This window comes from Excalfactoria chinensis, chromosome 1, assembly GCF_039878825.1.
Source record: "Excalfactoria chinensis isolate bCotChi1 chromosome 1, bCotChi1.hap2, whole genome shotgun sequence".
Lineage (NCBI taxonomy): Eukaryota > Metazoa > Chordata > Aves > Galliformes > Phasianidae > Excalfactoria > Excalfactoria chinensis.
Window position 1 is genome coordinate 21,423,450 of NC_092825.1, and position 22,539 is coordinate 21,445,988.

Here is a 22,539-nt window from a genome sequence, read left to right on the forward strand (position 1 = left end):
GAGTGCCTCAAAGCAGGCGCTGAACACTTGAAGGTAGCTAGAAGTCCTGGCCCCAGTGAAGTGCTGGCAAAATCTTTATTGTCTTCACAGAAATGTGATTTCTTGCTTGATACTTAACACCCCTGTGATGACTTTGATGTGTTATAAGCTTCATTTGAGATGGACACATTTCTGCAGGTTCAACATCTCACTCACTGCCGACTATCCTGCTGGCCTTGAAACTTCAAATTATTAGTAACTTCTGGAAATGTAAGCAGTGTCTATCTAAAATGCATTTACTGTAGGGAAAAAAAAATAAAGAGTACAAGAAAGCAGATCTTGGTGGAAAGAAAAGGTACACTGTGGGTTGAAATGTGCTGAAATCTGTGCTAAAAGCACCTGTGAAGTTTCAGTTATAAAGAAAACCAAGTGATAACACAACATTGCAAAATACATGTTGTTTATTTTTGCCTCTAAAAACATCAGCAAACACAGCTTCAGTTCAGATTAATCATTTACTATGTTCATTGCTTCTCTATTTTGGCTTAGTATACATAAAGTATCTTTGCTTCTTCATTTCTAACGCATCCTCAAATTTAAAAGATAAGGATTTTTCCATATTTTCCAAAAGTGTTTCTCCTATGTGTACCCTTCATTCCAGAATGTAAGTTTACAGATAAATTGTAAAACTGTAAAAAGTATCTCAGTGAATGTGCTGGCTGATTGGTATGTGATTAGGGCTCTGATTCTGGTAACACATTAGAAGATACATGACTGAAGACTAAGTGGGGCTTTCTGGACTCAAAGGCAAGCACCCAAGGGGGTGACAGCCAGCTGCAGCAGCTGGAATCAGAGCACCAAAGGCTCACTGCAGCTGGACGGCATTTTTTACCAACTTCCATGGGCCCCAGGACAGTGGCAGAGGAGGAGAAGAGACGTTCTTGCCTTCTATTTCATTAATTATATCAAATGGCAACACCATCCAAGACAAAGTGTAGAAAATAAAAGCATGTAAACAGTCTTGCAAACGTGTGTTGCTTGATGCTGGCTAATGATGAGGACAGCAATAAAGGATTATGATGTGTTTTAAGGCTGTCCTCTCCTGTTGCTTTCTCCACTCATCTTCAGAGCCAGAGTTACCCAGGGACACTAGGGACAAGCAGGACCGATTGGCCAGGCAGGGGGGAGTGAAGCTGAAAGCGGCTGGCTCCTCAATGAGCATCAGGCAGTAAATATGTCACATAGTGAAAGCACAGTCACACAGCTGGACTGTCTTGGCTCTACCTCCCACCCAATTTCATTAGGGTCGTGTCTATCCACAAACCTTCTGCGTGATTAAAAATGTTGGCCAGCCCTGAAGGTGATCAAGGAGCATGCAAGGCTCATAGGCACTCATAAAATCTCTGCACTAGTGACACTAATAAAAAGAAACCCAGAAGGGAGGCATGCAGAAAAAGTATTACTTCAAAAAGAATCAGTGGTCTGGATGGGTAAAGAAAAGAGTTATGCATGGCACTTGCTGGGTCCTGGGTGAGATGAAGCAAGACATGCTTATGTGGAAAGAGAGACTAGTCTGGCTAAGGAGGGAAACAGGAAAATGTTCCCACTGCTTTGTAGGCAAAACCTATCAAAGACAGTATTTGCTGTGCTTACATCTGGAGATCTTAGCTATCCCCTAAACTGAGAGTGAGCCATTGGGTTTCTGTTCACACTATGGATCTCAGTCCTTTCCATCTCTCAGTAGTTCCAGGACGCATCCAATCCCAGTTCAAAACCCACTTGAGGTGAGGCATAGAGTCTGAACAACTGAAATCCCTCAATAGCCTCAAATCCTATAGGTTCGAGGTATTTGCTGGAAGTTTTTACTCATGGATCTCTGAAACAGATGCATCTTTTTCTGACCTAATAAATACATGCCAGGAAAATTTCCTTGGTCATTCAAAAGCCATGCCAGAACTTCCTCGTGGTCCCTGTATAATAAGCAGACATTGGGCATGTGACTAAAAACTGAGCTGAATGTACTGTATAAGCAATAGTGAAACCAATCTTCTCAGTCTGAGCAGAAAGCCTTTATCAGTCACTTCTGTGTTGAATTTTAGGATCTATTACCATTCTTATACAGTGCTATATACACGTGCTATGCCATGTGTCCATCATTCAGGAACTGCTTTCATCTTCTTCTCTTTTTCAATCTTATTTAACTATAAACATCCCATTATCTCCTCTAAAATAATCTTCCTTCGATCTGACTTCCCTGTGTCCGTATTTTTTTTTTCTTATATGCTTAGAACAAAGACTGATGAAAAGATTTTCCATTAAAGTGAAGAAGGAAACAACGAGTACTGACCTGATATTTTCTGTAATTCTTTTCCTTTGCAGCAGCCAAGCTGATATATGGAAATATGTGGAGGTTCAGACTCTCTTAAACATAAAGCCTATCAGTTTAAGAGTTACACAATATATATATTAAAAAAAAAAAAAAAAAGTCTAGAAATATCATCAGATAGAATATTTAGAATAACCTTTACTCTAGTGCCCACTGCTTATCAATATCAATGCTGTCATACTCACAGTACATTCAATAATCCCTTTCTCTCTTCCTTTCTGTCCCACATTCTTTTCTATGACTTAGTGCGTCTTTAATGAGATCACTTAATTCTTAGAGCAACAACTTTGTATTTTCACTTTTACAGGAAACTGCTTGGCTCCTTGTGGAGCTGACTAAAGGACACACAGTAATAACAAACCAATGGTCCTCTTCAACAGGAATTGCAGAGAAGTCCTGTTGACTCAAACGCACAAGAATGAAAATAAGTGACTGATTTGAAAGGAAACAAACCCTTATGTGGAGGAAATATTGAAAAAAAACTTTTCTTTCCCCAAATAATTTTAGAACTGAGGATTAAACAAATCTTATTAGTTGGCACCTTTGCTGTTGTTGGGAAGAAAAGTGTTGTAGAGGATGCCAGCAAAAAGAATACCACTCAAATGGAAGGGAATAGGTAGTATCTGGTTCTACACAGATATTTAACTTTAATTTTTGCCTTTTTGACCCCTTAACTGCCACAGTGAAATCAAATGATTGAACTTTCTGGTTCTAATTTCACCATCTGTAGGTGAAATTAGAGTAGGAAGTTATAGTAAATTACATATCACACCTACATTTATACCGAACAGGATTTGTATCTGAATTAAGACACTTGCACCTTGAGGTCTATTCTATTCAAAGATGAATCCTTCTCTGCCGGAGTCTCTATTCCCATTTCTGTGCATGGATATCAGTGCAGATTATACAGTCAGCGCAAAGCTATTTAGCTAACCCTAAATTTTGCTGGAACTAAATATTCTCTTGTAAAGTGCTGACTCTAAACTTTACATTGTTAATTTGGGGAGCTTAGATACCAAGTGTTAGATTTAGTTGTCCAAACACAGACACCTATTGCCATCTAGGATTCCATAGGATACCCACCTGAGCCTCCAGCTTCTGGTCCATAAAGACACATGTTCTGTGCCAAGTCTGCCCACCCTACTGGGTGCCCTGGATCCCCTCACCATGGTATCTCAAGTGTCCTGATACTTGCAGTGAAACTGTTGCCTCAGCCCCTTGACCACATGCTGATGCGGAGACACCTAGATTTAAGAGATGACTTTCTTTCTACTTTAAAACAGCGCAATTAATTTTGGTAGACCTTTTTTTAGAACCAATAGCTAAGAGATGAGGAGCAAACCTTTTTCAGGCTGGCAGTACTTCAGCAGATGACCAGAATAAGCCTGTTACTGAGTGAGAAGGACTGTCAGAAGCTGCTGCTGAGCACCCAAATCTACCTTCATTTCAAAGGCATTTCAGCATTGGTTAGATTTCTCTTTGCCAGGAAAGAACTAGCAGCACACATATGGAATAAAATGCTTACAGATTGCCCTTTCCTAAAGAGGAGAGAACACCAAACAGTCTAACATACCACTTACACACAGTGGCTTGTACCACAGTGGATGGGCAGCAGTGAAAATGTGCATATTTTAAAGGGAAAGCTCTCTGTGGTGAGTGCTTCTTCTGTTTGTGGTTTTGTGGCAGCAAAATAACAAAACTTCTGCAAGTGACCTTTCCCCAGATAGTTACCAGTGTTTTTTAAAAGCAGTCTGTTACAATATAAGTAATGATTTCCTTTCATTTTTTTAGAAAACTTCTCAGGTTTGCCTAAAACCGGCACTATATTAATTTTATATATATATATACTTTCTCATTCACATTCCAATGCAAGAGACCCAAGGCAGTATGCACCACTGAAGACATCCTTAAAACCCGCTCAGTGTAATACGACTTCACTATAAAGAATTCTTGTGGGGCCTGGATGGATATTCATTATACTGTATGTTCCTTATGATCAGCTTTGACAATACACCACATCAGGAAATTAGCAAAAGTCTGATTTAAAGGTATACTCTGTGTACAGTTCTTCATGGAGAACTCTTCACATAGGTTTTAAATATTGATCAATCTTTAAATAAAGCAGTAAAAAAAAAAAATAAATAAATAAATAAAAAATGGAAATAGATGTTGTTAGATTAAGAACTATCTACCTTAACTTCAGCCAAGCATCCAAAATTCAGGCATCTAATCCAGGCTGCTTGTCTAGGCTCCATTTGCACTCAGTGGTGAGAAGGTAATTGGTGATATGCGCCCCCAAGGTGTAATTCAACCAACCTACTTCAAGGATAGAGTTTAAGATAAAATGTAGCAGTCTTTGAAGGTGCTCCCCTCTCTCCACTGACTTAAAGGGAAAAGCAGAATAATAGAGCAGAAGACACCTAATTTCTAAATGGTTCAAGACATGTGGTGAATCTTTGCACTAAGTATAGAATATATATAAAAAGAGAAAAATGCAAAGCAAGGCGAGGCAAGGCAAGGCAAATCTAATGTATTTCTCAGACAAACAAGAATAAATACTAATGGGATAAATGTGGTGTTGGTTATTTTAAAAATAATAATAATAATAAAAATTGAAAAAAAAAAATCTTTCAAATAAAGTTATATAGTGAAGATTGATCATAAATCCAAAATAGCACTGATGCTGGATATTAAGTGACCTAACTAAGACCAGAATGTGCTCCTCCAAAATTTAAATAGACTTAATATGGTGCACAACAGTTTTGTTAGCTTCTATTTGAAGCTGAATTTCACCCATAGTAAATTAGAATTCTCTGGCAACCGTCCCATAACCTCCACACATTTCTGGTGGATGCTCTTAATATACAAAGGCTTTTTATCAGTAAACTATGTCTGGACTGCAACCAAACACCAACTCCTACTCCTTCTCCATGCCACAACACTTTTATAAAGCTGGAGAAACAAACCATATTGAACCCAGGGCTTTGAAGTCTAAACACCAATATACCATATTAACATAGAATAGTCCAAAAATAAGTTAGTTATAGCCAAATTATTCCTTCAGTATGTAGTGGCCAAACAATGCAATGTTTTCACCTGAAAAGATACTGCACAAATACAGCCTGTATTTAAGTGCTGTCAGAAACTGATTCCCATTCTTGAATCATTTTCACTGAGTTTATTCTTACATTTTTTATACTTTTTGGTTTTTTTTCTCTGCATTGATGACTAAAAATAGAAAGGAATTGTAAGCATGATGGTCTCATTTCACAGACTTCTTATGATAACTACTAAATGATCTTCACCGTATACACATATTAGAGGAAATTAAGTTACCTGAAAAGGCTTTTGTTATCTGGCACAATCCCTCTTTACTGCAAAGGAAATACTGAATTTCTGGAAGTAGGTTTACCTGTATATGAAAGGAGAAGCTTTAATTATTTCATTCAGAAAACAGCTTTTTTTCTTTTTTTTTTTCTTTTTTTTTTTCTTTTTTTTTTTTTTTTTTCTTTTTTTCTTTTTGATTGATTCCCCAATGGCCTTGTGTTTAATTTATCAGGAAACTCCCATTACCGTTACAATTTTGCCATCTCTGCAACATGGGATAACAGATTAAATTAAAGCATGAGCTCTTCCTCCATGGCCATAAAACAACATTTCAGACTTATGCCTCTTCTGCCTGGTTGCTGAGCTTTCATTCCTTCCTTGCCCCCTTTTTTAGCTTGTGCAACTTCTCTTTGTTTTGCTGGTTATCAGTCTATGCCTTTCAGTGCACAGAAACCTTTTATGCCTCTAGAATTTCTATGTTTGGGTGCTGGGGTAACGTAACAAAGGCACATCCAGACTCTGCAACAAGAAACTGTGTTGCACTGTCATATGAACACGTCCGCAGTGTTAGTCCAAAATTTAATGTTATCCAGAAACACAGACCATCTGGTTTAAGTCCCCGCTGTGCTGCAGACTTCCTTATGGAACTTAGACAATTCCTTTGATCACCTTATACCTCAGTTATCCATGTGCAAAACTTCTGGACATTGCAGAGTGTTGTGAGGACTGTTACATAAGGATCAGGTATAGAAGTAATGCAGTAAGTGAGTAAAAGGCACTTTGGAGAAGCCTGAGAGGTTTTATGATCTGAGATCATAAAATCATAGCATCTGTATTTCAAGCTAACTGGACCTGCTATAAAAACTATGTTTTGGATACAGTGAGACAGGGCATCCTGTCTTCAGTGGACACACAGAAGTGTTCTTGGAATGTACTTAATACCTGAAATAAATGCTTTTCAGAAGTAGCTCTATTTCTCCCAGTCTCCTCAGTTCAGTCTGTCTCGCCACTACTATCTATCTGTGCTGTTTTACCTGAATCATAAGACAAAATGTGTCTGCAATTTGTCCACCTTTTTTCAAACAATGTCCTCAGTTTCTCACTTACATATTTCACCAGTAGGCCAGGCATTTACCTATCTAATCTAAATTGTACCCACAATATTGTCAAGTTAAAACAAACAAGCAAGCAAGCAGACAGACAAGCAAATGAATCCTATCATTGCTGACACTTTGCACTATGAGTAAGCAGACTGCTGTGTCAGAGCAAAGAACTTCCATCAAGGCTCTGGAGGGTGACACCGGTTCAGCTCACACATTGTAGATGCACTGTCACAGTTTGGAGAGGTGCCTGAATTATGCTGACAAGCAGTAACTGCATTAGATAAAACTCAGGAGTGATACAAACTGTGAAGCCTAAACTAGTCCAGCTTTATCTGCTGCTTGTTTTATTATTTTAAACTATTGCCTACATTTGCTAGTTGTTTCTCCTCATTCTCCTCAATCATTCTGCTGCAGTGTAAAAGGGATATCAGATACATTTCTTTTTGTGAGTATAACAGAATCTCATACCTTCTGGAATAACTCCAGTTGATGCAAGTCATCTCTCTGAATGCAGCTAGTATCATCATCTTTTGTGGAAGATAAGCAGATCAGAAGATCCCAAGGGCTTATGCTACCTATTGGGAATGAAAAGAACCAAACTGAGAAAGAAGCCGTCATGCAATTCCTACTTGAACTAAAGTACTTAAAGCAGAATCCTGAGGAAGAGTAAATCATTGTTGTGCTGAGTACATGAACAGCTACATATGGCAGAGCACAAAATGACATTTAACTACCAAGCTATGAATCTATACTTAGGTATTTCACAGCCAGCACCTCTGGTTATATCTGAGATAGTTCACGATGCCTACTGATGTCCAGTCCCCTGGTGTCTGACCTGAGCTGACATAAATCATCTGTTTAGCATTCAGAAGTTAATAAGTTCAACAGCGTGGTGTTGCTTTGATCTCTTTACTGAACTCCTCACTTCACACATTTATAACACATATGCATAATGTGTGTTATGATCTTCTGTGGTCTTTCACTATTGGGAGAAAAAAAATTACAGTAAATTTTACTAGTTGTGCTATTGTAAATCACAGGAATTCCCAGTTGGAATTTTGGTGTGGCAGCTTCCTAAATATTAGATAACAGATTGTCAAGAATCTGGTGCACATGAGGAAAATTACAGAAATTACAGGTTGGGAATAAATAGGTCTTGGAGCCTGCCCTTACATCAGGGTATGGTGCAGTGTAGAAAAGCTGGTGTAGCTTGAAATTAGCATGATCAGCTTCCTGAAGTGGGTACATTTTTCTTCTGTACACAGCAGAACACTTCCTAATCTGAACTAGTTAGAGAAGGTGGCATTTTTGAAGAGTGACAGAATCACTGTGTCTCTTGAGAATACCATGAATACATGAAGTAAATGGTAAATCCTTTCAGTGACAGGATGACAATTAGAAATAAAAACTTCCAAACAGAAAGGGAAGCCAAAAAAGCTGTAAAGCACCTACAGTAGAGTAAAATATTTGGTCAAAGCTCCCCATAGGGCAGCCGTTCCAATGATTAGTTAATTGGTTCCTATTTCCAGTGCTGGAAGACAGTATACATTTTATTTCATTTCTAAGACATCCATGAATGATACCTTCCTAATTTTAAGATTAGTAATTTTAGATTACTCCTTAATTTGGTCCTACTGACAGCCTGCAGAGATATCTATTTTGGCTGATTTCCCTTTTAAAATGTGTTTTTCTTCCTATCCCAATCACAGTCACAAATGCAAAACTGGATGAAAAATTCACCTAAGGACAGTTAACATTCAATTTGCATTAAGTACAGTGATGAACTGATTGTGCATAGTGGGTGCAGGATTATGGAAGTAGCCACTGCATTGTAAGCAACTCCATAAGTGGTGCTACAAAGTTAAAGACGTGAATTTTAGGTACATCGTATCCTTTACTGTTAAGAATTCTTCAAATTCTCTTTATAGGATCCTATGCTATGGTATAAAAACTATTTAGACATGAAATTTAGTCATGGAAGATTCACTACATGCTCTTTCTTGAAAGAAACATACAAAAAACTGAAGTTTGATAAAAATGGCATAGATCACAAAACACTGAAAAGCCATGCAAGTTAATACTTTAATGCAAAAGACTGAGAACATTAACAACCAGTTTGATTGACTTAATCAGCTGTGTAATTATCAGATAATCTAGACATTGTGCTTTGACTAATAAATACCTTTGAATAAATCATTATAATTATGTACAAATACAATGTCTAATTGTGTGTGAATTGAAAGGGTGCTGGAAGGAACTCCATTTCTCAGAAGTAGTTCATTTCCTTCCTGTGTTTATTGTTACACATCCTTGCCAGGGATGAATTTGATCCCTGACTCCAAAGGATACACTGCACTGTGTATCATTTGCCCTTTAGGATACAGCAGAGTGATCGATATGAATGCACCAAAGAAAACAAAAGGAAAAAGGGCCCTCTGACCCAGCTTATGTCTGAACTAGTGCCCAAGACATGGAACACATAGCTGCCAGGAATGATTTTTCAGGACAGGTTGAATGCCTGCCACTATTTGTGTTTTATATTTAGAGTAATTAGACATCTAGCCACTTGCACCAGTACAGAACAATCAGAACCGAAACATGCCTATTTTTAGAAAGCAGGAGACTTCCTATTAGAAAAACAGAGTACACCTTGTGCTGTCTCCCAGATTCAGGCTGACAGAGCACTTGGACTTCTATTTAAATGTATTGTTACATTTCTAATGATTTGCACCTGAAAAAAAAAATGTGCTCTTGGAAAACAAAAATGGGAAGGACGTGGGTTACAACAGCTATTTATTTCTGAAACAGGTTCCTCCATGAAAAGAACTTAGAAATTGCCTGTGTCATTTCTCATACAGTCTAATTTTTACTAGAAAATTATCATTTCTTCTACAAATTTGACAGTTATTGAACTATTCTAAAGAAAAAAGCATTTTTAATATTGCAGTAACACCAAATGGCTCAGGAAGAAGTTCCCAGTGTGCCAACAAGAAATAGCCAACATTTGTTTGCCAAAAATACATAACATACAACAACTTTAATTTCTTACAGTAACTGATTTAGTGAAAAGAGAAAAAGCAATGAAACAACATAACTTCGATGAGTCTTTTGACACTGTTTCTACATTAGATATCTTAACTGCATAACTATTTGATAAAACAAACTCTACACTGTCACATTGTCTTTTTTTTTTCTCAGAACCTCAAAAATACACCACTGTATATTCAATTCTCTTCAAATTTTTCAGTAACAAATTGAATGATGGAACTGCAGATATGTTTATAAACAGCGAATGGCACCAGGTTTAGAGAAATACTAAGCACTTCGGAAGACACGATCAAAATTCAAAATGGTGTTGATAAATGGCCTGATTCAACAAGAGGAAATTCAAAACAAATTCAATGTGTCATAATTTGAGATGAGAAATCAGATGGACAGATACAAATGGCCAGAGGGCCCTACTGCAGAAAAGAACCAGAACCATAAACTGCCTATGATTAAACAACATAATGCTATTGCAAGGTCACAGAGCACAGGCTGAACTGAATTTGGTGTGGAAGCACTCACTTATGGAAGTAGCTGCTTGTGTACATACCTGGCTTAAAACATGACAGTGCAAACTGTCTAACAAAGCAGGCTTCAGCCCTGCAATATAGTCAGTTTGAAGGGGGCCAAAAGTTTGCTAGTCAAGAGTGTAGAGTGGAACCATAGAATCATAGAATGGCTTGGGTTGGAAGGGACTTCAAGGACCATCAAGCTCCAACCCCCCACCACAGACAGGGCCACCAACCTCCACATCTAATACTAGGCCAGGCTGCCCAGAACCCCATCCAGGCAGGCCTTGAACATCTCCGGGATGAGCTGCACAAATGTGAAGACAGAATGACAGACTCCTTGAAGCACTCTGGGCACCAGGCTTGATTTTATGTGTCCCAGTACCTCACAGGGCAGGCTGTAGGGAGGTCTGAGGGAGGTGGGAATTCCACATCTCTGAAGATCTGAGCTTCACTGTGAACTCTCCAGGGGAAAATATCCTTTGAAGCCTATTTCTGGATACAACAGTTCAGCTGTCTCACTTACGCAAAGATTAGATTGCCACTTGTTGGAGTGAATGCTTTCTCTTTGTCAATATGGCCTTTTGAAAGTTTTCAGTATCACTACTCTATGTGTGATGTCTCATCCTTAGGTGAGCGGGGATTTTCCCCATAAATCATAGAATCATAGAATGGCCTGGGTTAGAAAGGATCACAGCGATCACTGAGTTTCAACCCCCCAAACCCCCTGCTATGTGCAGGGTCACCAACCACCAGACCAGGCTGCCCAGAGCCACATCCATCCTGGCCTTGAATGCCTCCAGGAATGGGGCATCCACAACCTCCTTGGGCAACCTGCTCCAGTGCATCACCACCCTCTGTTTGAAAAACTTCCTCCTAATATCTAACCTAAACCTCCCCTGTCTTAGTTTAAAACCATTCCCCTTGTCCTATCACTATCCACCCCGAGTTATTTACATTCCTCTTTTATTGCATATCTTGATAGTCATGAGCTAATTTGAACTTCCTACCACCGCAATGAAGAACAGTCACTTTGATGAACAAAAGATGATGAAGTTTCTGTTGTTTCCTGAGCCGTTCAGCCAGGCAGCTGTTTATTAGTCCATGTGAAAATCATTCACTGTTTCATACCGTATGCTTCATGCCCTTGCTGAGACTGACTGTACTCTTCTATAATGCACAGTCCAGCCCAGAAAACACCTGTTTAGCTCCTTAAATTAGGGTGCAATCTTTTGGAACATTAATGACAGTGAAGTATTAGAAGTGTGGAAAAAACAAACAAACAAACAAACAAACAAACAAACCACAAACCTAACAACATTCTATGTATGAGGCTGAGATTGTGTTGGACATAGTTGATTCATCCACAAAATATTCTGTATTGGTGCTGTATGGCTGCCAAGGAGAGCCTGGAGGATTTCTGAAGGCAGTTGCTATTCTGTTCACTCCCTGGGGAGCTTCGGGGCTTTACCTTGGATTAGTGACCCCACAGAAAAGAGGATTTAAAACACCAAAGGAAGAATTCTTTGTGGAGGAGAGACTGGCAAGAAACAAATGGAATCAGTTGAATTCTCAGGACAGCTCACCTGTCCCTGAAGAGTTTAGTAAGAAATATTGCTCCATGAAAATAATTAATATGAAGTCACAAATGAGTTCAGCATTTGAGGAGCGAAGTCCACCTGAAGTCCTAACAAGTGGCATCATCCATGAGTGGAGGGTGATGCTTGACTGTTCTGTATTTCCTCTGCAAATATTGCAGAGAAATGATACATCTAAGTTCAAAGCAGGAGGCTGAGAGCTTCCAGTCTCACCTAAAAAATTAAAAAGTTATTTTTTTTTACTGTTTCTTTCATCAGCAAGGTTCAGGCAGAAAAACTACTCTTCCTGACAATCCATAGCAGAAATCAAAGAAGTACAAAAATAAAAGAGTGTGACAATCCAAGAGTTACAAGGTCATTCTGGAAGAACTCTTCTCTAATTTGGGCAGATATCTTCCTTTTTCTACCTGGAACAAAGCTCTAAGACTGCTTTGGATTTACTCACAAACTTAACCAGTTACCTTCTGGAGTCATGAGGTAATCAGTTACCTCAGTGAGGTAATACTGGTACAAAGCAGAGGACTGTCTCTAAAAGAAGCAAAGATTTCTATTGTAGGTATAAACAGAAGAACAGAGTAGAGATGGGACAATCCCTTCTCCATTAATTTCACTTTCATTCAAGTAATAGATTTATAATTCTCTCTTCAGTCAACACTCTGGGTCACTATAACTACTGTAAGTAGTTGTCATGGCCACAAGTGACAACCATGAAGGTATTTTCAGATTTGCAATAAAGCATTTAGAGTTGTGTTATTTTGCAATTTGTAGATAATTTTTTGTCTGCAAGACATCAGAAGGCAGTGCACAAAAAAGTTGCAGCATTATTAAACTATATCCACTTTTTTTTTTTTTTTTTTTTTTTTTTAATATGCAACCAGACAATGAAAGGAATACTGGAAATAAAAGCAACTAAAGTACATTCAATAGTTACAGTGGTCTGATTTGGGATGAGGAATACTGTAGTGCATTAGATGTATTAGTTCTTAGTTTATTGAGAGGAGCAATGTCAGGCTAAGAATAATTCTCTGCTGAGCTCTGTTCCAAATCGTAACTCTTAGAACTGATATTTTTTATCATGGTATAATCTGAACTCAGGCTGTGAAAATATGCTATCAAGATACTTTATGAGCTACAGTAAAGTTCAATAGCAAACAGAAGGGATATGCGTAATTCTGGCCCACTGGCAAACACACTGAGGTCCTTCAAACACTCAAGCCTGTTATTCCACCTCTGTGCCTACACATTGTGCTTTGGATGAATATTCAGATGACTTGGGTACAGTCTCCAAACATGGGCACTTTTTCTGCACAGCCTTGGTGAAAACAAGGACATTTAGATAGCTAGTACAATATGCTATATTTGTATGCAAGCTAACATTACAGCCATAGTTGCTCCCAAATACTGTTATTCTTACTCTGCATGTATTTTAACAGATCAGGTACGTTACCAAAGCTGCTAGATGTTTCTCACTCACACAAGAAACACGCTGGGACTGAGAACTAACTCATAAAAGGCACCAGTGGAAGGCTGCTCTGCTCTGTGCTGGTGGGAAAGAGGCAGGCTCTGTTCCACCTCAGAAGGAAGGCTGAGATCCATACTCCTTGGAGCTGCAAGGGGAAGAAGGAAGGAAGGAGGGAGTATCACTACTCTCACTACCATGTGGCATGCAAGGTGAGTGGAACTGGCAGCATCATGAGGTGCTGCAGAGACAGTTTCTTTGTTGGAAATCCTTGTATTAGCCATGGCTTAATTATCCTATCGCTGTTTTTTCTCTGGCTTTATTTAACTCATAAATAAAATGGGTCAGTTCCCTAGTCCTGAGGGCAAGTGATGCAATATGGCTCATGTCCATGTCTCTAAACTCTTTGTTCTCTAACTGAGGGTGGTCTGATCTCCTCTGGGTTTCAGGAAATGTCACTGACTTGGGCTGTCTCCTAAACTACGCCTGGGGCTCTGCATGGCCACCAAGCAAGAAGAAAACAAACACAGCAGATGATTGTGGGACAGTGGTTGAGCCTGCAACCTATCACTGCTTAGTTTAGCCATTCTCTATTCCCTAGTTTCTCTTTTGTGGCTGTTTCCTGTCTCTTGAGTATTAAGGAATATGACTCATTAATGAGTATTGTTGTAGGATACCCATGTGGTATAAACGCAGTCATCAAGGACTGCCGTTCAGACTTTAAATATGTCTTTATTTCTTCAAGAGGTGATCAGACAGCACCGTGTTCAGCACTCACACACAGGCAGAGCTCATGCACTCAGTCACACACTCAGCTGCTGCCACCACAGACATGGGGCTCTGAGCCCTAGTATCCCTGCAGCTGCTGCACCCAGTGCCCCAAGCACTCAGACTCGTGATACATCCTTCCACTTTATGACTGTGTGCTGCTTTTTCATATGACTTCGCCTCAGGGTGTGCAGAACAGCGATACCAAGTTCTTTTCTGGATGTAGTCCCAATAATTGTTTGTTAAAGTAGCTTGGATCAAGTAGGAGTGAGTGTTATCCAAAGGGAATTGTGTCAGGCAGCTTTTTTCCTTGGCGCAGAGCAGAACAGAGCTCTTCTCTCTCCTGAGGCTTGAAGAGAAGAGTGCCCTCAACCTCATGGCACGAAGCAGCATGGTTTCTTCCATTCCTTGCACAGGATGGAGTTCTCTCTCTCAAAGCATGCATCTTTCCATGTCATCATGACTACCTTGGTAGGCATCCGTGGAACATGAACTCTAAAGCAGAAGTTAAAATTTTCACTCTAAACATTTTAAAGAAATGTATGACCAGACCTCTCACTTTTGAAGGTCAAGAGGAACATTCCCATTGTTAGATTAGCAGAAAACGTGTACTGTAACATATGGGATATGAAATATGCCATGGATACTGGTAGAGAAGGAAAAAATCTGCATTCTCCTATTTCACACATCATCCTGTCATAAATTGGGCAATCTAACTGGCCTACAGTTGTACATTCCATACAAGTGCTTTCTGGAGTACTCTTTTCTTTCTATTTTTAGTGCTTTCTCTAAACTTTTTCTGAGGCCATAACACTTCATTCCAAGTGAATGAAATGGGCTTAACATGTGCTGGATTCTGAATATTGAAAGTCCTTGTCTTCAGCTCACTCTTTGAAAATATTACCTCCATTATTTTTGTTTAAAATTGACTTCTAGAAAGCTGCCAGTGTAAAGTAGTGTCAATGCAGCTGTGTAAACTGAAAACTTCTTTTTTGAGAGAGAGAGTGAGAGAGAAAAAGGGGAGAGATGCTGAAGCCAGGTGGAGAATACATATTTAAATGCATAAGTCCCATTCAGGTAGATAATAGCTAGGTCTTGCTCTTATTTTTTTGTTTACCCATTCAACAAAATACTGAAATATGTCAATAGGTTTTCTACTTTCTCTCCTCTTCAAGACAAAACAAAAACAAAACAGAACAAAACAACAAAGAAGAAAACTATAGCAGTGGTTTTATTCCAAATTAAAAAAAAAAAAAATAAATAAAAGATTTAGACTTTTTTTTATCATTTTATACTGAGTCTTTCCCCCCACCCCCCAAAAAAAAAAAAAAAATAATAATAATAAGTCTGTAGCCCTACAGTCAGATGCAAAATAACTGTGCCAGATTTATCCTGCACTTACACAGAGCAGAAGAAAGCCTGGTACATTTGATGTTCAAATACATTTTAGTAGTTGTTGTAAGCTAAAACTGGAACTCCTTCTCATAGCTGAGTATTTATTTTGGATAGCATAATCGCAAATGTCAGAAACAAAGTCATTACAACAATGAGCTTGTTACAAAAACACTTTCTGCCTTGAATCACTTGTTTAAAACTTTCCAAAATGGATTCCAATGAATCTTCCAACTCCAATCTCTTCCATCCTTCCCTCTGTCAAATTCTGAATATATTTCGCTTAGTGAAGCATCACTGAGGAAACACCCATTTTTAAATTTTCCTGCCAGCTAAGGTTGCTCATCTTCATTTCAAACTCTATTCCTTTGCTATTCATTAATTCAAGCCCCCTCCACTGTCAAAAATGCGCATCGTGTTATAAGGAAATAAGCCTGCCAAAAATGATATAAAGTAATGATAATTATTTTCTTTCTAATCAAAGAGGAGGTGTCAGTAGGTAGTTAGTTTTGGTTTCTGAGTAGGTCAGAGAAGCTTCCTTCCACTACAACATCTGTGCAAACCAGGCCTGCATCCAAACAGACAGCCTCAGGGGCTGAGTAAAAGAGTATTCAACATCCAAGGGAGAATCAGCTTTGACAGAGTACAGTGAACATCAAAATGGTAGAATTATCATTTCCTTCAAAAGGAAAGGTTCCCGTTTTATTAAAGATAAGCCACTGCAGCAACAATCCAGTACATTACCTTTTCAGAACAGTGTTCCAGCCTGTGGGTGGCACTTGTGATGTCTGGAGCATTTGAGGGATGCAGCATTCAAAAGAACTGTCAGCTGAAAGTGGATGCAGCTGAAGAAGGTTGGAATCTGTATGTAGGAATGTAGTGGGTTGGTGGCAAATTACAATGAAGGCCCACACAGTGTAAAAGCTTTTTGCTATCTGAACCAACACCGTGGAAGGTAACATAAAAAATAAAAATTAAAAAAAATATATATTGTTTTTGTTACAGAAGTATATGAGTGCCTCTACCTAAAATGGGAGCACAGTGATGGCAGACACCATACTTCTCACAGCTGACCAGGGCTCAGAGCCAGCAAACATCTCAGAAAGGGTGCACAGCTTCCAGCAGCCAGAATGCTGGGCAACACTAATGCAACAGTCCTTTAGACAGACTGCTCTGGGGACTGCCACAGGCATCTGGCAGGACTGACTGTCATCCTTCCAGCTCTACTTTAGCGGACAATCATATGACATATGAGAATAGACACTCATATTTATAAACCAATCTCTGCTTGAACCCTATCAGAGCCAGGATGCATTCCATAATTTGAATGAGGGAAACATTTTAAAAATACTTGAATAAACAATTATCTGTTGTTACCTTCTTCTCCTCTAGACTACGTTTAAGAAACATTGCCTTGAACTGTCTAAAAGGATTTGCATATTGCTCACATATTATAAATCTTGTATACCTTTGCCTCAAACTCTCATATTTCTTTTATTTCAGTGGTCCTGCACACATTGCTGCTTTCCTTCAGCCAACATGTTTATCTGCTCAGACACTGGTGTTTTTCAGATTCTGTTAACGTGACATAATTTATTCCAGGAAAGTTTTAATTTTAGCTCACTGTGTAATCACCGTGCAATATTTTAATTGTTGTAAATTCTAAGTCAGCCTAATGAATACCACTCTGCATTGGACTGTATGTTCTGTTTACATGACTAAAAAGAACATTCAAAGAGAGGCATGTTTAGTTACTTTATGACTAAATACCATCTTTTGTTTATAACTTTACAAAGTTCAATGTCCTTAGACTTTTGTTACGGACAATTAAAGAATTTTTCTTCCTCAAGGAAAAGAGGGGATTTGAAATGGGGTTTTTGGTACAAATCTGCATTGTTTATTTTTTTAGTGGTGTAAAGAAAAAAATTTGTTTGCTCTTCTGCTAGAAAATGTAGATATGTTCTGCTAATAATTAAGAAGGAGGAAACACATTGTTCAGAAAAATATACTGTGCATTTACGTTGTCTAACAAGAAACCACAGCATCACATTAGAGAGCAGCATTTACTTGTGTATGCCAGAAACTGATCTGTTTTGTATTGCAACCAAGGATGCCTGTGGCATCTGCTTTCAACCCTCTGGCAAACATCCAGGCCGAACTGAAAAATGCAAAATCAAAATGTGACCATGACGGAGTATGTTGCTGGTATGCATTTCTTCCTTAAAACTATATGAAATTTTATTTGATGACAGCAGAAGAAATTTAACAAACTTTAAGTATGCTTGTAACAAAGTATGCTCTGAGGATCACCACATTTCTAAGAACTTAGCTTAAGAAATGCCTTGCTTAACAACACACACACCCAAAAAAAAAAAAAAAAAAAAAAAAAAAAAGCTTCTGAAATTTATGTTTTGCTTGTCAAAACCTTTCACAGGACTCTCATGACATGTATTTTCCATTAAGAAACTGACCGGCTTTGCATTCTGTCAGCTATATACTTTTGCCTAGAATTAACCAAAATGATTTTTGGCAAAGAAGTTGTATCTGCTACTCTTATATATCTGCATGTTTTTGTATTGTAACCCACAACATAATTCTGTAGCCAGCCTCGCCATTACTATTTTACACAATATTTCAAATTACTTATTTGAGATAGAATGATCTTGTGCTTTTGCTGGCACGCTCAGATCTCCAGCCCTGCTTATTTAACCTCAACTCCACAGGGTTGTTTACACTTTCAAAACCTGATTTCAATTTACTTTAATTTTCTCAGAGACTTTCGTATTTACAAAAGCTGAGCATCTAGTGACCTCTCTATTTCTGACATTTCCTTTACTCTCCACTATGAAAAAGAACAAAAACCCCAGTGTCTCATTTCTGTTCCAAAAAAACTAAACTGCTTCCTTCAGTGGGTTGGTCTTTGTAATTGAAAATGGCAACCAGATGTTTACAGAACACACCAGCAATTTTCCTTGAGGCCTTTATTCTTTATAATTGTTTGCTAAAGTTAGTTGGATTTCGTGGAAACTTGTCTGAGGCTGTAGCGGAGAACAAAACCCATCTCTTCCTCATTATCCTCCAAATAATTAAAAATAAAAAGCTAAAGAAATGTTAGAAATAATGCTACGTGCTCCTTTTAATACATCCCAAACTCCATACATAACCTCTTACTTAAGGAAGAAATTTAGCTCTCTTAGGAATTCATACTGGTTCATGAAAATCATCTTATTTCAGAATATGCCATTTACTTTCTACCTTCTTCAATTTCAGCTGTCTATATTCAATGCACCTCTGATTTTGTGGTCCTCCCCATTTCCCTACCCCTGTAAGGAATATTCTTCATGGATTTTATTTATTTATTTGGGAAAGTTTTGTATTTTAAGAAGCAGAAGACATTGCAAACTACATAATGCTGGGGCTTCAGTCGAAGCCCTGACTCACAGGTGATGGGTACATGGAATCTCTCCATCTGCTTTAGAAATAGCTGTGTTTCACTGCTCAGTTCCTTACTTGCCTCATTTCCTTTTGACTATCTAATACATTTCAGGAGATCTGTGAGTTCATCTCAATACCCCACAGTGGAACACAGTAGACACAAAAAAATATTTTGTTTTTTTGTTTTTGTTGTTGGCATTTTTTTTTTTTGTGCTTTTTTTTTTTTTTTTTTTTTTTTTTTTTTTTTTTTTTTAATGGCTTCTAACAAGGGATGCCCCACAAATCCAGGTAATGCATACAATTACTTTACTAGTTTTACACCTCAGCATCTCTTAATACTGAACTATTTTTTGCATCCAGACCTATTTAGTAGGACACAAAGTACCAACTATTCTTTTTTCCCTGTCAGTAACCATTTTTTACATTGCATGTTAACAAATACATTCCCCAACTCATCTCAGTCCTCATGCTCATTTAAGAAAGAGCATTTCTGCTCTTTCCTCCTGTCTCCAGTCTGTCCTCTAATTCTCACTACTTTTGCTGATATAGAATGTCCTGAAAAATAAGAAGTGAAAGTCACCAGATATGGCTTTAGGGGCCTCTAAAACACATGGCTGTAGTTAATTCTCTAGACTAATTAGCAGCCCTAAGGACAGTATTACTGAGTGTGCTCCAGAAGCAGCACTTCTGCAAGTTCCCACCTTGCTGCTGGCCAGATGTCAGCAATTAAGCTGTTTTGCTGATTTAGCCTCCATTCAAAAGTGAAGAGGACCAGAGGTGATACAATTCACTAAAGGAATAACATAAATATACACATGAAGAAGCACATATTATCATCCTGTTTCTGACAGTGACTTATATGACTTTTATCCTTGTTTCTTCATCTCTAAGATCTACGTGGTCACATTTCTCCACTTCTGAGGCCTAATGTAAATAGAAATGAGCAGACATAGACATTAACTTCCTGTGGAGATTTTCTTTAAACAGCAGTTTTTCCAAAAGCCACCCAATAAGCCAAAATGAAAAAAGAAATAGCAAGGTATGATTTGGAAGAATGCTTTTTCACAGGATTGAGGCGGAATTTTCTTTCCTCTCTCCCCAATTGCTTCTACTGTCATGCAGCACACCCAGAGAGAGCCAGAAACCCGTGGTTAATACCACTCCCCATCTGCTGAGCATCTGTACCTGCTCCTGTAGGCTTGTGCCTCCTGATATTCCCCTAGCAGCAGCATACAGGTGCAGGGAAGTAGCAGAGCACTCCATGGAGAGCTGAGGATGGAGGCATAAGCAATGTCCACCATACCAATTCATCAGTCTTCAAATCAGTATTTTACAGCATAATATGTCATATTTGAATATATTCAGGATACTTCTGCAATGAGGGATTATACTCTCCTTCCTCTAATATCTAAGTAGTGGTATGGGATGCCACCTTAAATGCCAGACAGATCTTTTGAGCCTAGTGTGTGGAGAGAAGAGCTGAGATTCCCTTGGATTTGCTCACTCTGGTCTGCTGCCTCACTCATCCCTTCCTGAGCAGCTCCACCCACAGCTGCAAAAATTCAGATCATCCTCAAAGTCAGTTGCTGGGATTTAGAAATACTCTACACAGCCAAGCTGTGTGAATTACAGCATGCTGTTAAAATGGCAGAAAACAGAAGAGAGTTCAATGCAATCATACCGACAACGTTAATAGGAAATAACATCAGATCTAATACTCTTTGCAATATATTTAAATTTAAAGATACTTACAGTATATGGTTTCCACTGAACAATTTCAGGCAAATGAATATGACATGAAATATCACACTGTTGATTTCAGTTGAAAAAAATATCAAGATTTATTAAGCCAGGAGGCAAATAATGACCAAAGCTAAAATGGGTTATTTTATGGAAAAACGCATCACCAAAAATAAATAAATTAAAAAATAAAAATCAATCAAATACAACAACAAAAACCAACAACAAACCTCAAAATCAAATCAATATATGTACTGTAGCAGTCTTTCTAGAAGTCAGAGTAAAGCTTAAATTGTTCACCACAGTATTCTAAACTTAGGAAATAATGTAAAATCAATAGAATGGAAATGGTTTATGATTCTTTTTTAAAGTTACCCATTGCTGATGCACAAACTTCTGCCAAAGTATTAGAATTACCATTCAAAGACAGCAGGGAGCATATGACATTACAGTGCATTCAGTCCACCAGCTGCACAGTTGCTTTTTTCTATGGCCAAACTAACCAGCTATCATTAAGGCTGTGTAGAAACTTTCCAGCTCCAAAGGCTAGCTGTAACAACAGAATTTTCCATGTAACTGAGGAATGAATTTCAAACTGTCTGGTCAGATTTGTAGTGTAAAACTGCACATGTTTTCCAGAGCCTTCAACTTTCTGAGCTTTGCATAACTATCACTAAAGGTGAAGAACTGAGAAAAGAAGCAAATGAGTATTAAGGGAGAGTCGCCATTGCCAAACTGAATCAGGCATAGGGAGCAAAGGGCAGAAATACTGATAGTTTCAAAAAGAAAGATATAAGTAGTTCATTTAATTCTTTCTTCTAGTTTATTTCTTAGATGTAATGTGAGAAAAGTATGGAATTAGATGAAAACTAACTGACAGCTGACAGCAATTACAGAACATTATTTTTGGAGGACAGAAATGCATTTTGGTTCCACAAATTTCTGAAATTGACTTTCCATAGGGAAAAAATGCTATGAAAATATTAGCAGGCCACCACAGAGCCATAGGGACTCACAGGCCATCTCAGTCTTTGCTGTGGCCCCAGAGATGAGAGTTTCTAAGGCTGGAAGGACAACGGAGAAGGCAGAAGACTCTGGAAGATATTTTGAAGGTTTTCTAGCATTTGCCTTTCTGGGAGGATCTAAGGATGTCTGAAGGGTGTCTAAAGCAAGACAGTTAATCCCACTCACCTCTGACAAAACAAAACAGCTCTGTTCTGGGTTGAGGGAAGGAAAGTAAACCCTCAGGAGAAAGCCCGGACATGTGGGACTTTCTTTATCTTTCTTTTGTTCCTAAAATATTCTTTTCTGTGAGGCTGTGTGACACCAGTTTCAACACCCACCAACGCTATGTTAAAGGCAGAACCTGTCCCAGAGTCTATGCCTATATTGTCACCTTTCAGGAAGAAGCAAGACAGTAAGCATACTTTCTTCCGCCTAAGCGACAAAAAAACCCCACAAGTGTGTCATTTCTATATGTCATTTATAGATGGCCTAGACAACCTGCTCTCTTTACGATCTGTACACAGTCTTCCAGTTGCTCTGCCCTAAGTCTGTAGTGTTGTCTGGGGTTGTTGTGGCCAAAGTGCAGCACCTGGCACTTGGTCCTGTCTGCATCCCATTTGTCTTGGCCCAGTAATTCAGAGTGTGCAGACCCTTCTGCAGGGCTTTTCTATCCCCACGCAGATCAACACTTCCAGCCAACTTGGTGTCATATGCAAACTTACTGAGGGTGCACTCAGTGCCCTCATCCAGTTCATCAATGAAGACACTGAACAGGACAGGCCCCAAAACCATC

At 38.6% G+C, this 22,539-nt stretch overlaps 1 protein-coding gene across 2 annotated transcripts in view; it reads right to left on the reverse strand.

Annotated features, from left to right (window-relative positions):
• CPED1 (cadherin like and PC-esterase domain containing 1) overlaps window positions 1–22,539 on the reverse strand; it is a 137,726-nt gene that overhangs the window by 99,417 nt on the left and 15,770 nt on the right. For both annotated transcript variants that reach the window (XM_072344264.1, XM_072344272.1), the window contains exons 4-5: window positions 7,264–7,370; window positions 5,702–5,777 (exon numbers count right to left, since the gene is read on the reverse strand). In XM_072344264.1, the coding sequence (XP_072200365.1) occupies window positions 5,702–5,777; window positions 7,264–7,370 (183 nt within the window). The remainder of the gene's footprint in view (window positions 1–5,701; window positions 5,778–7,263; window positions 7,371–22,539) is intronic.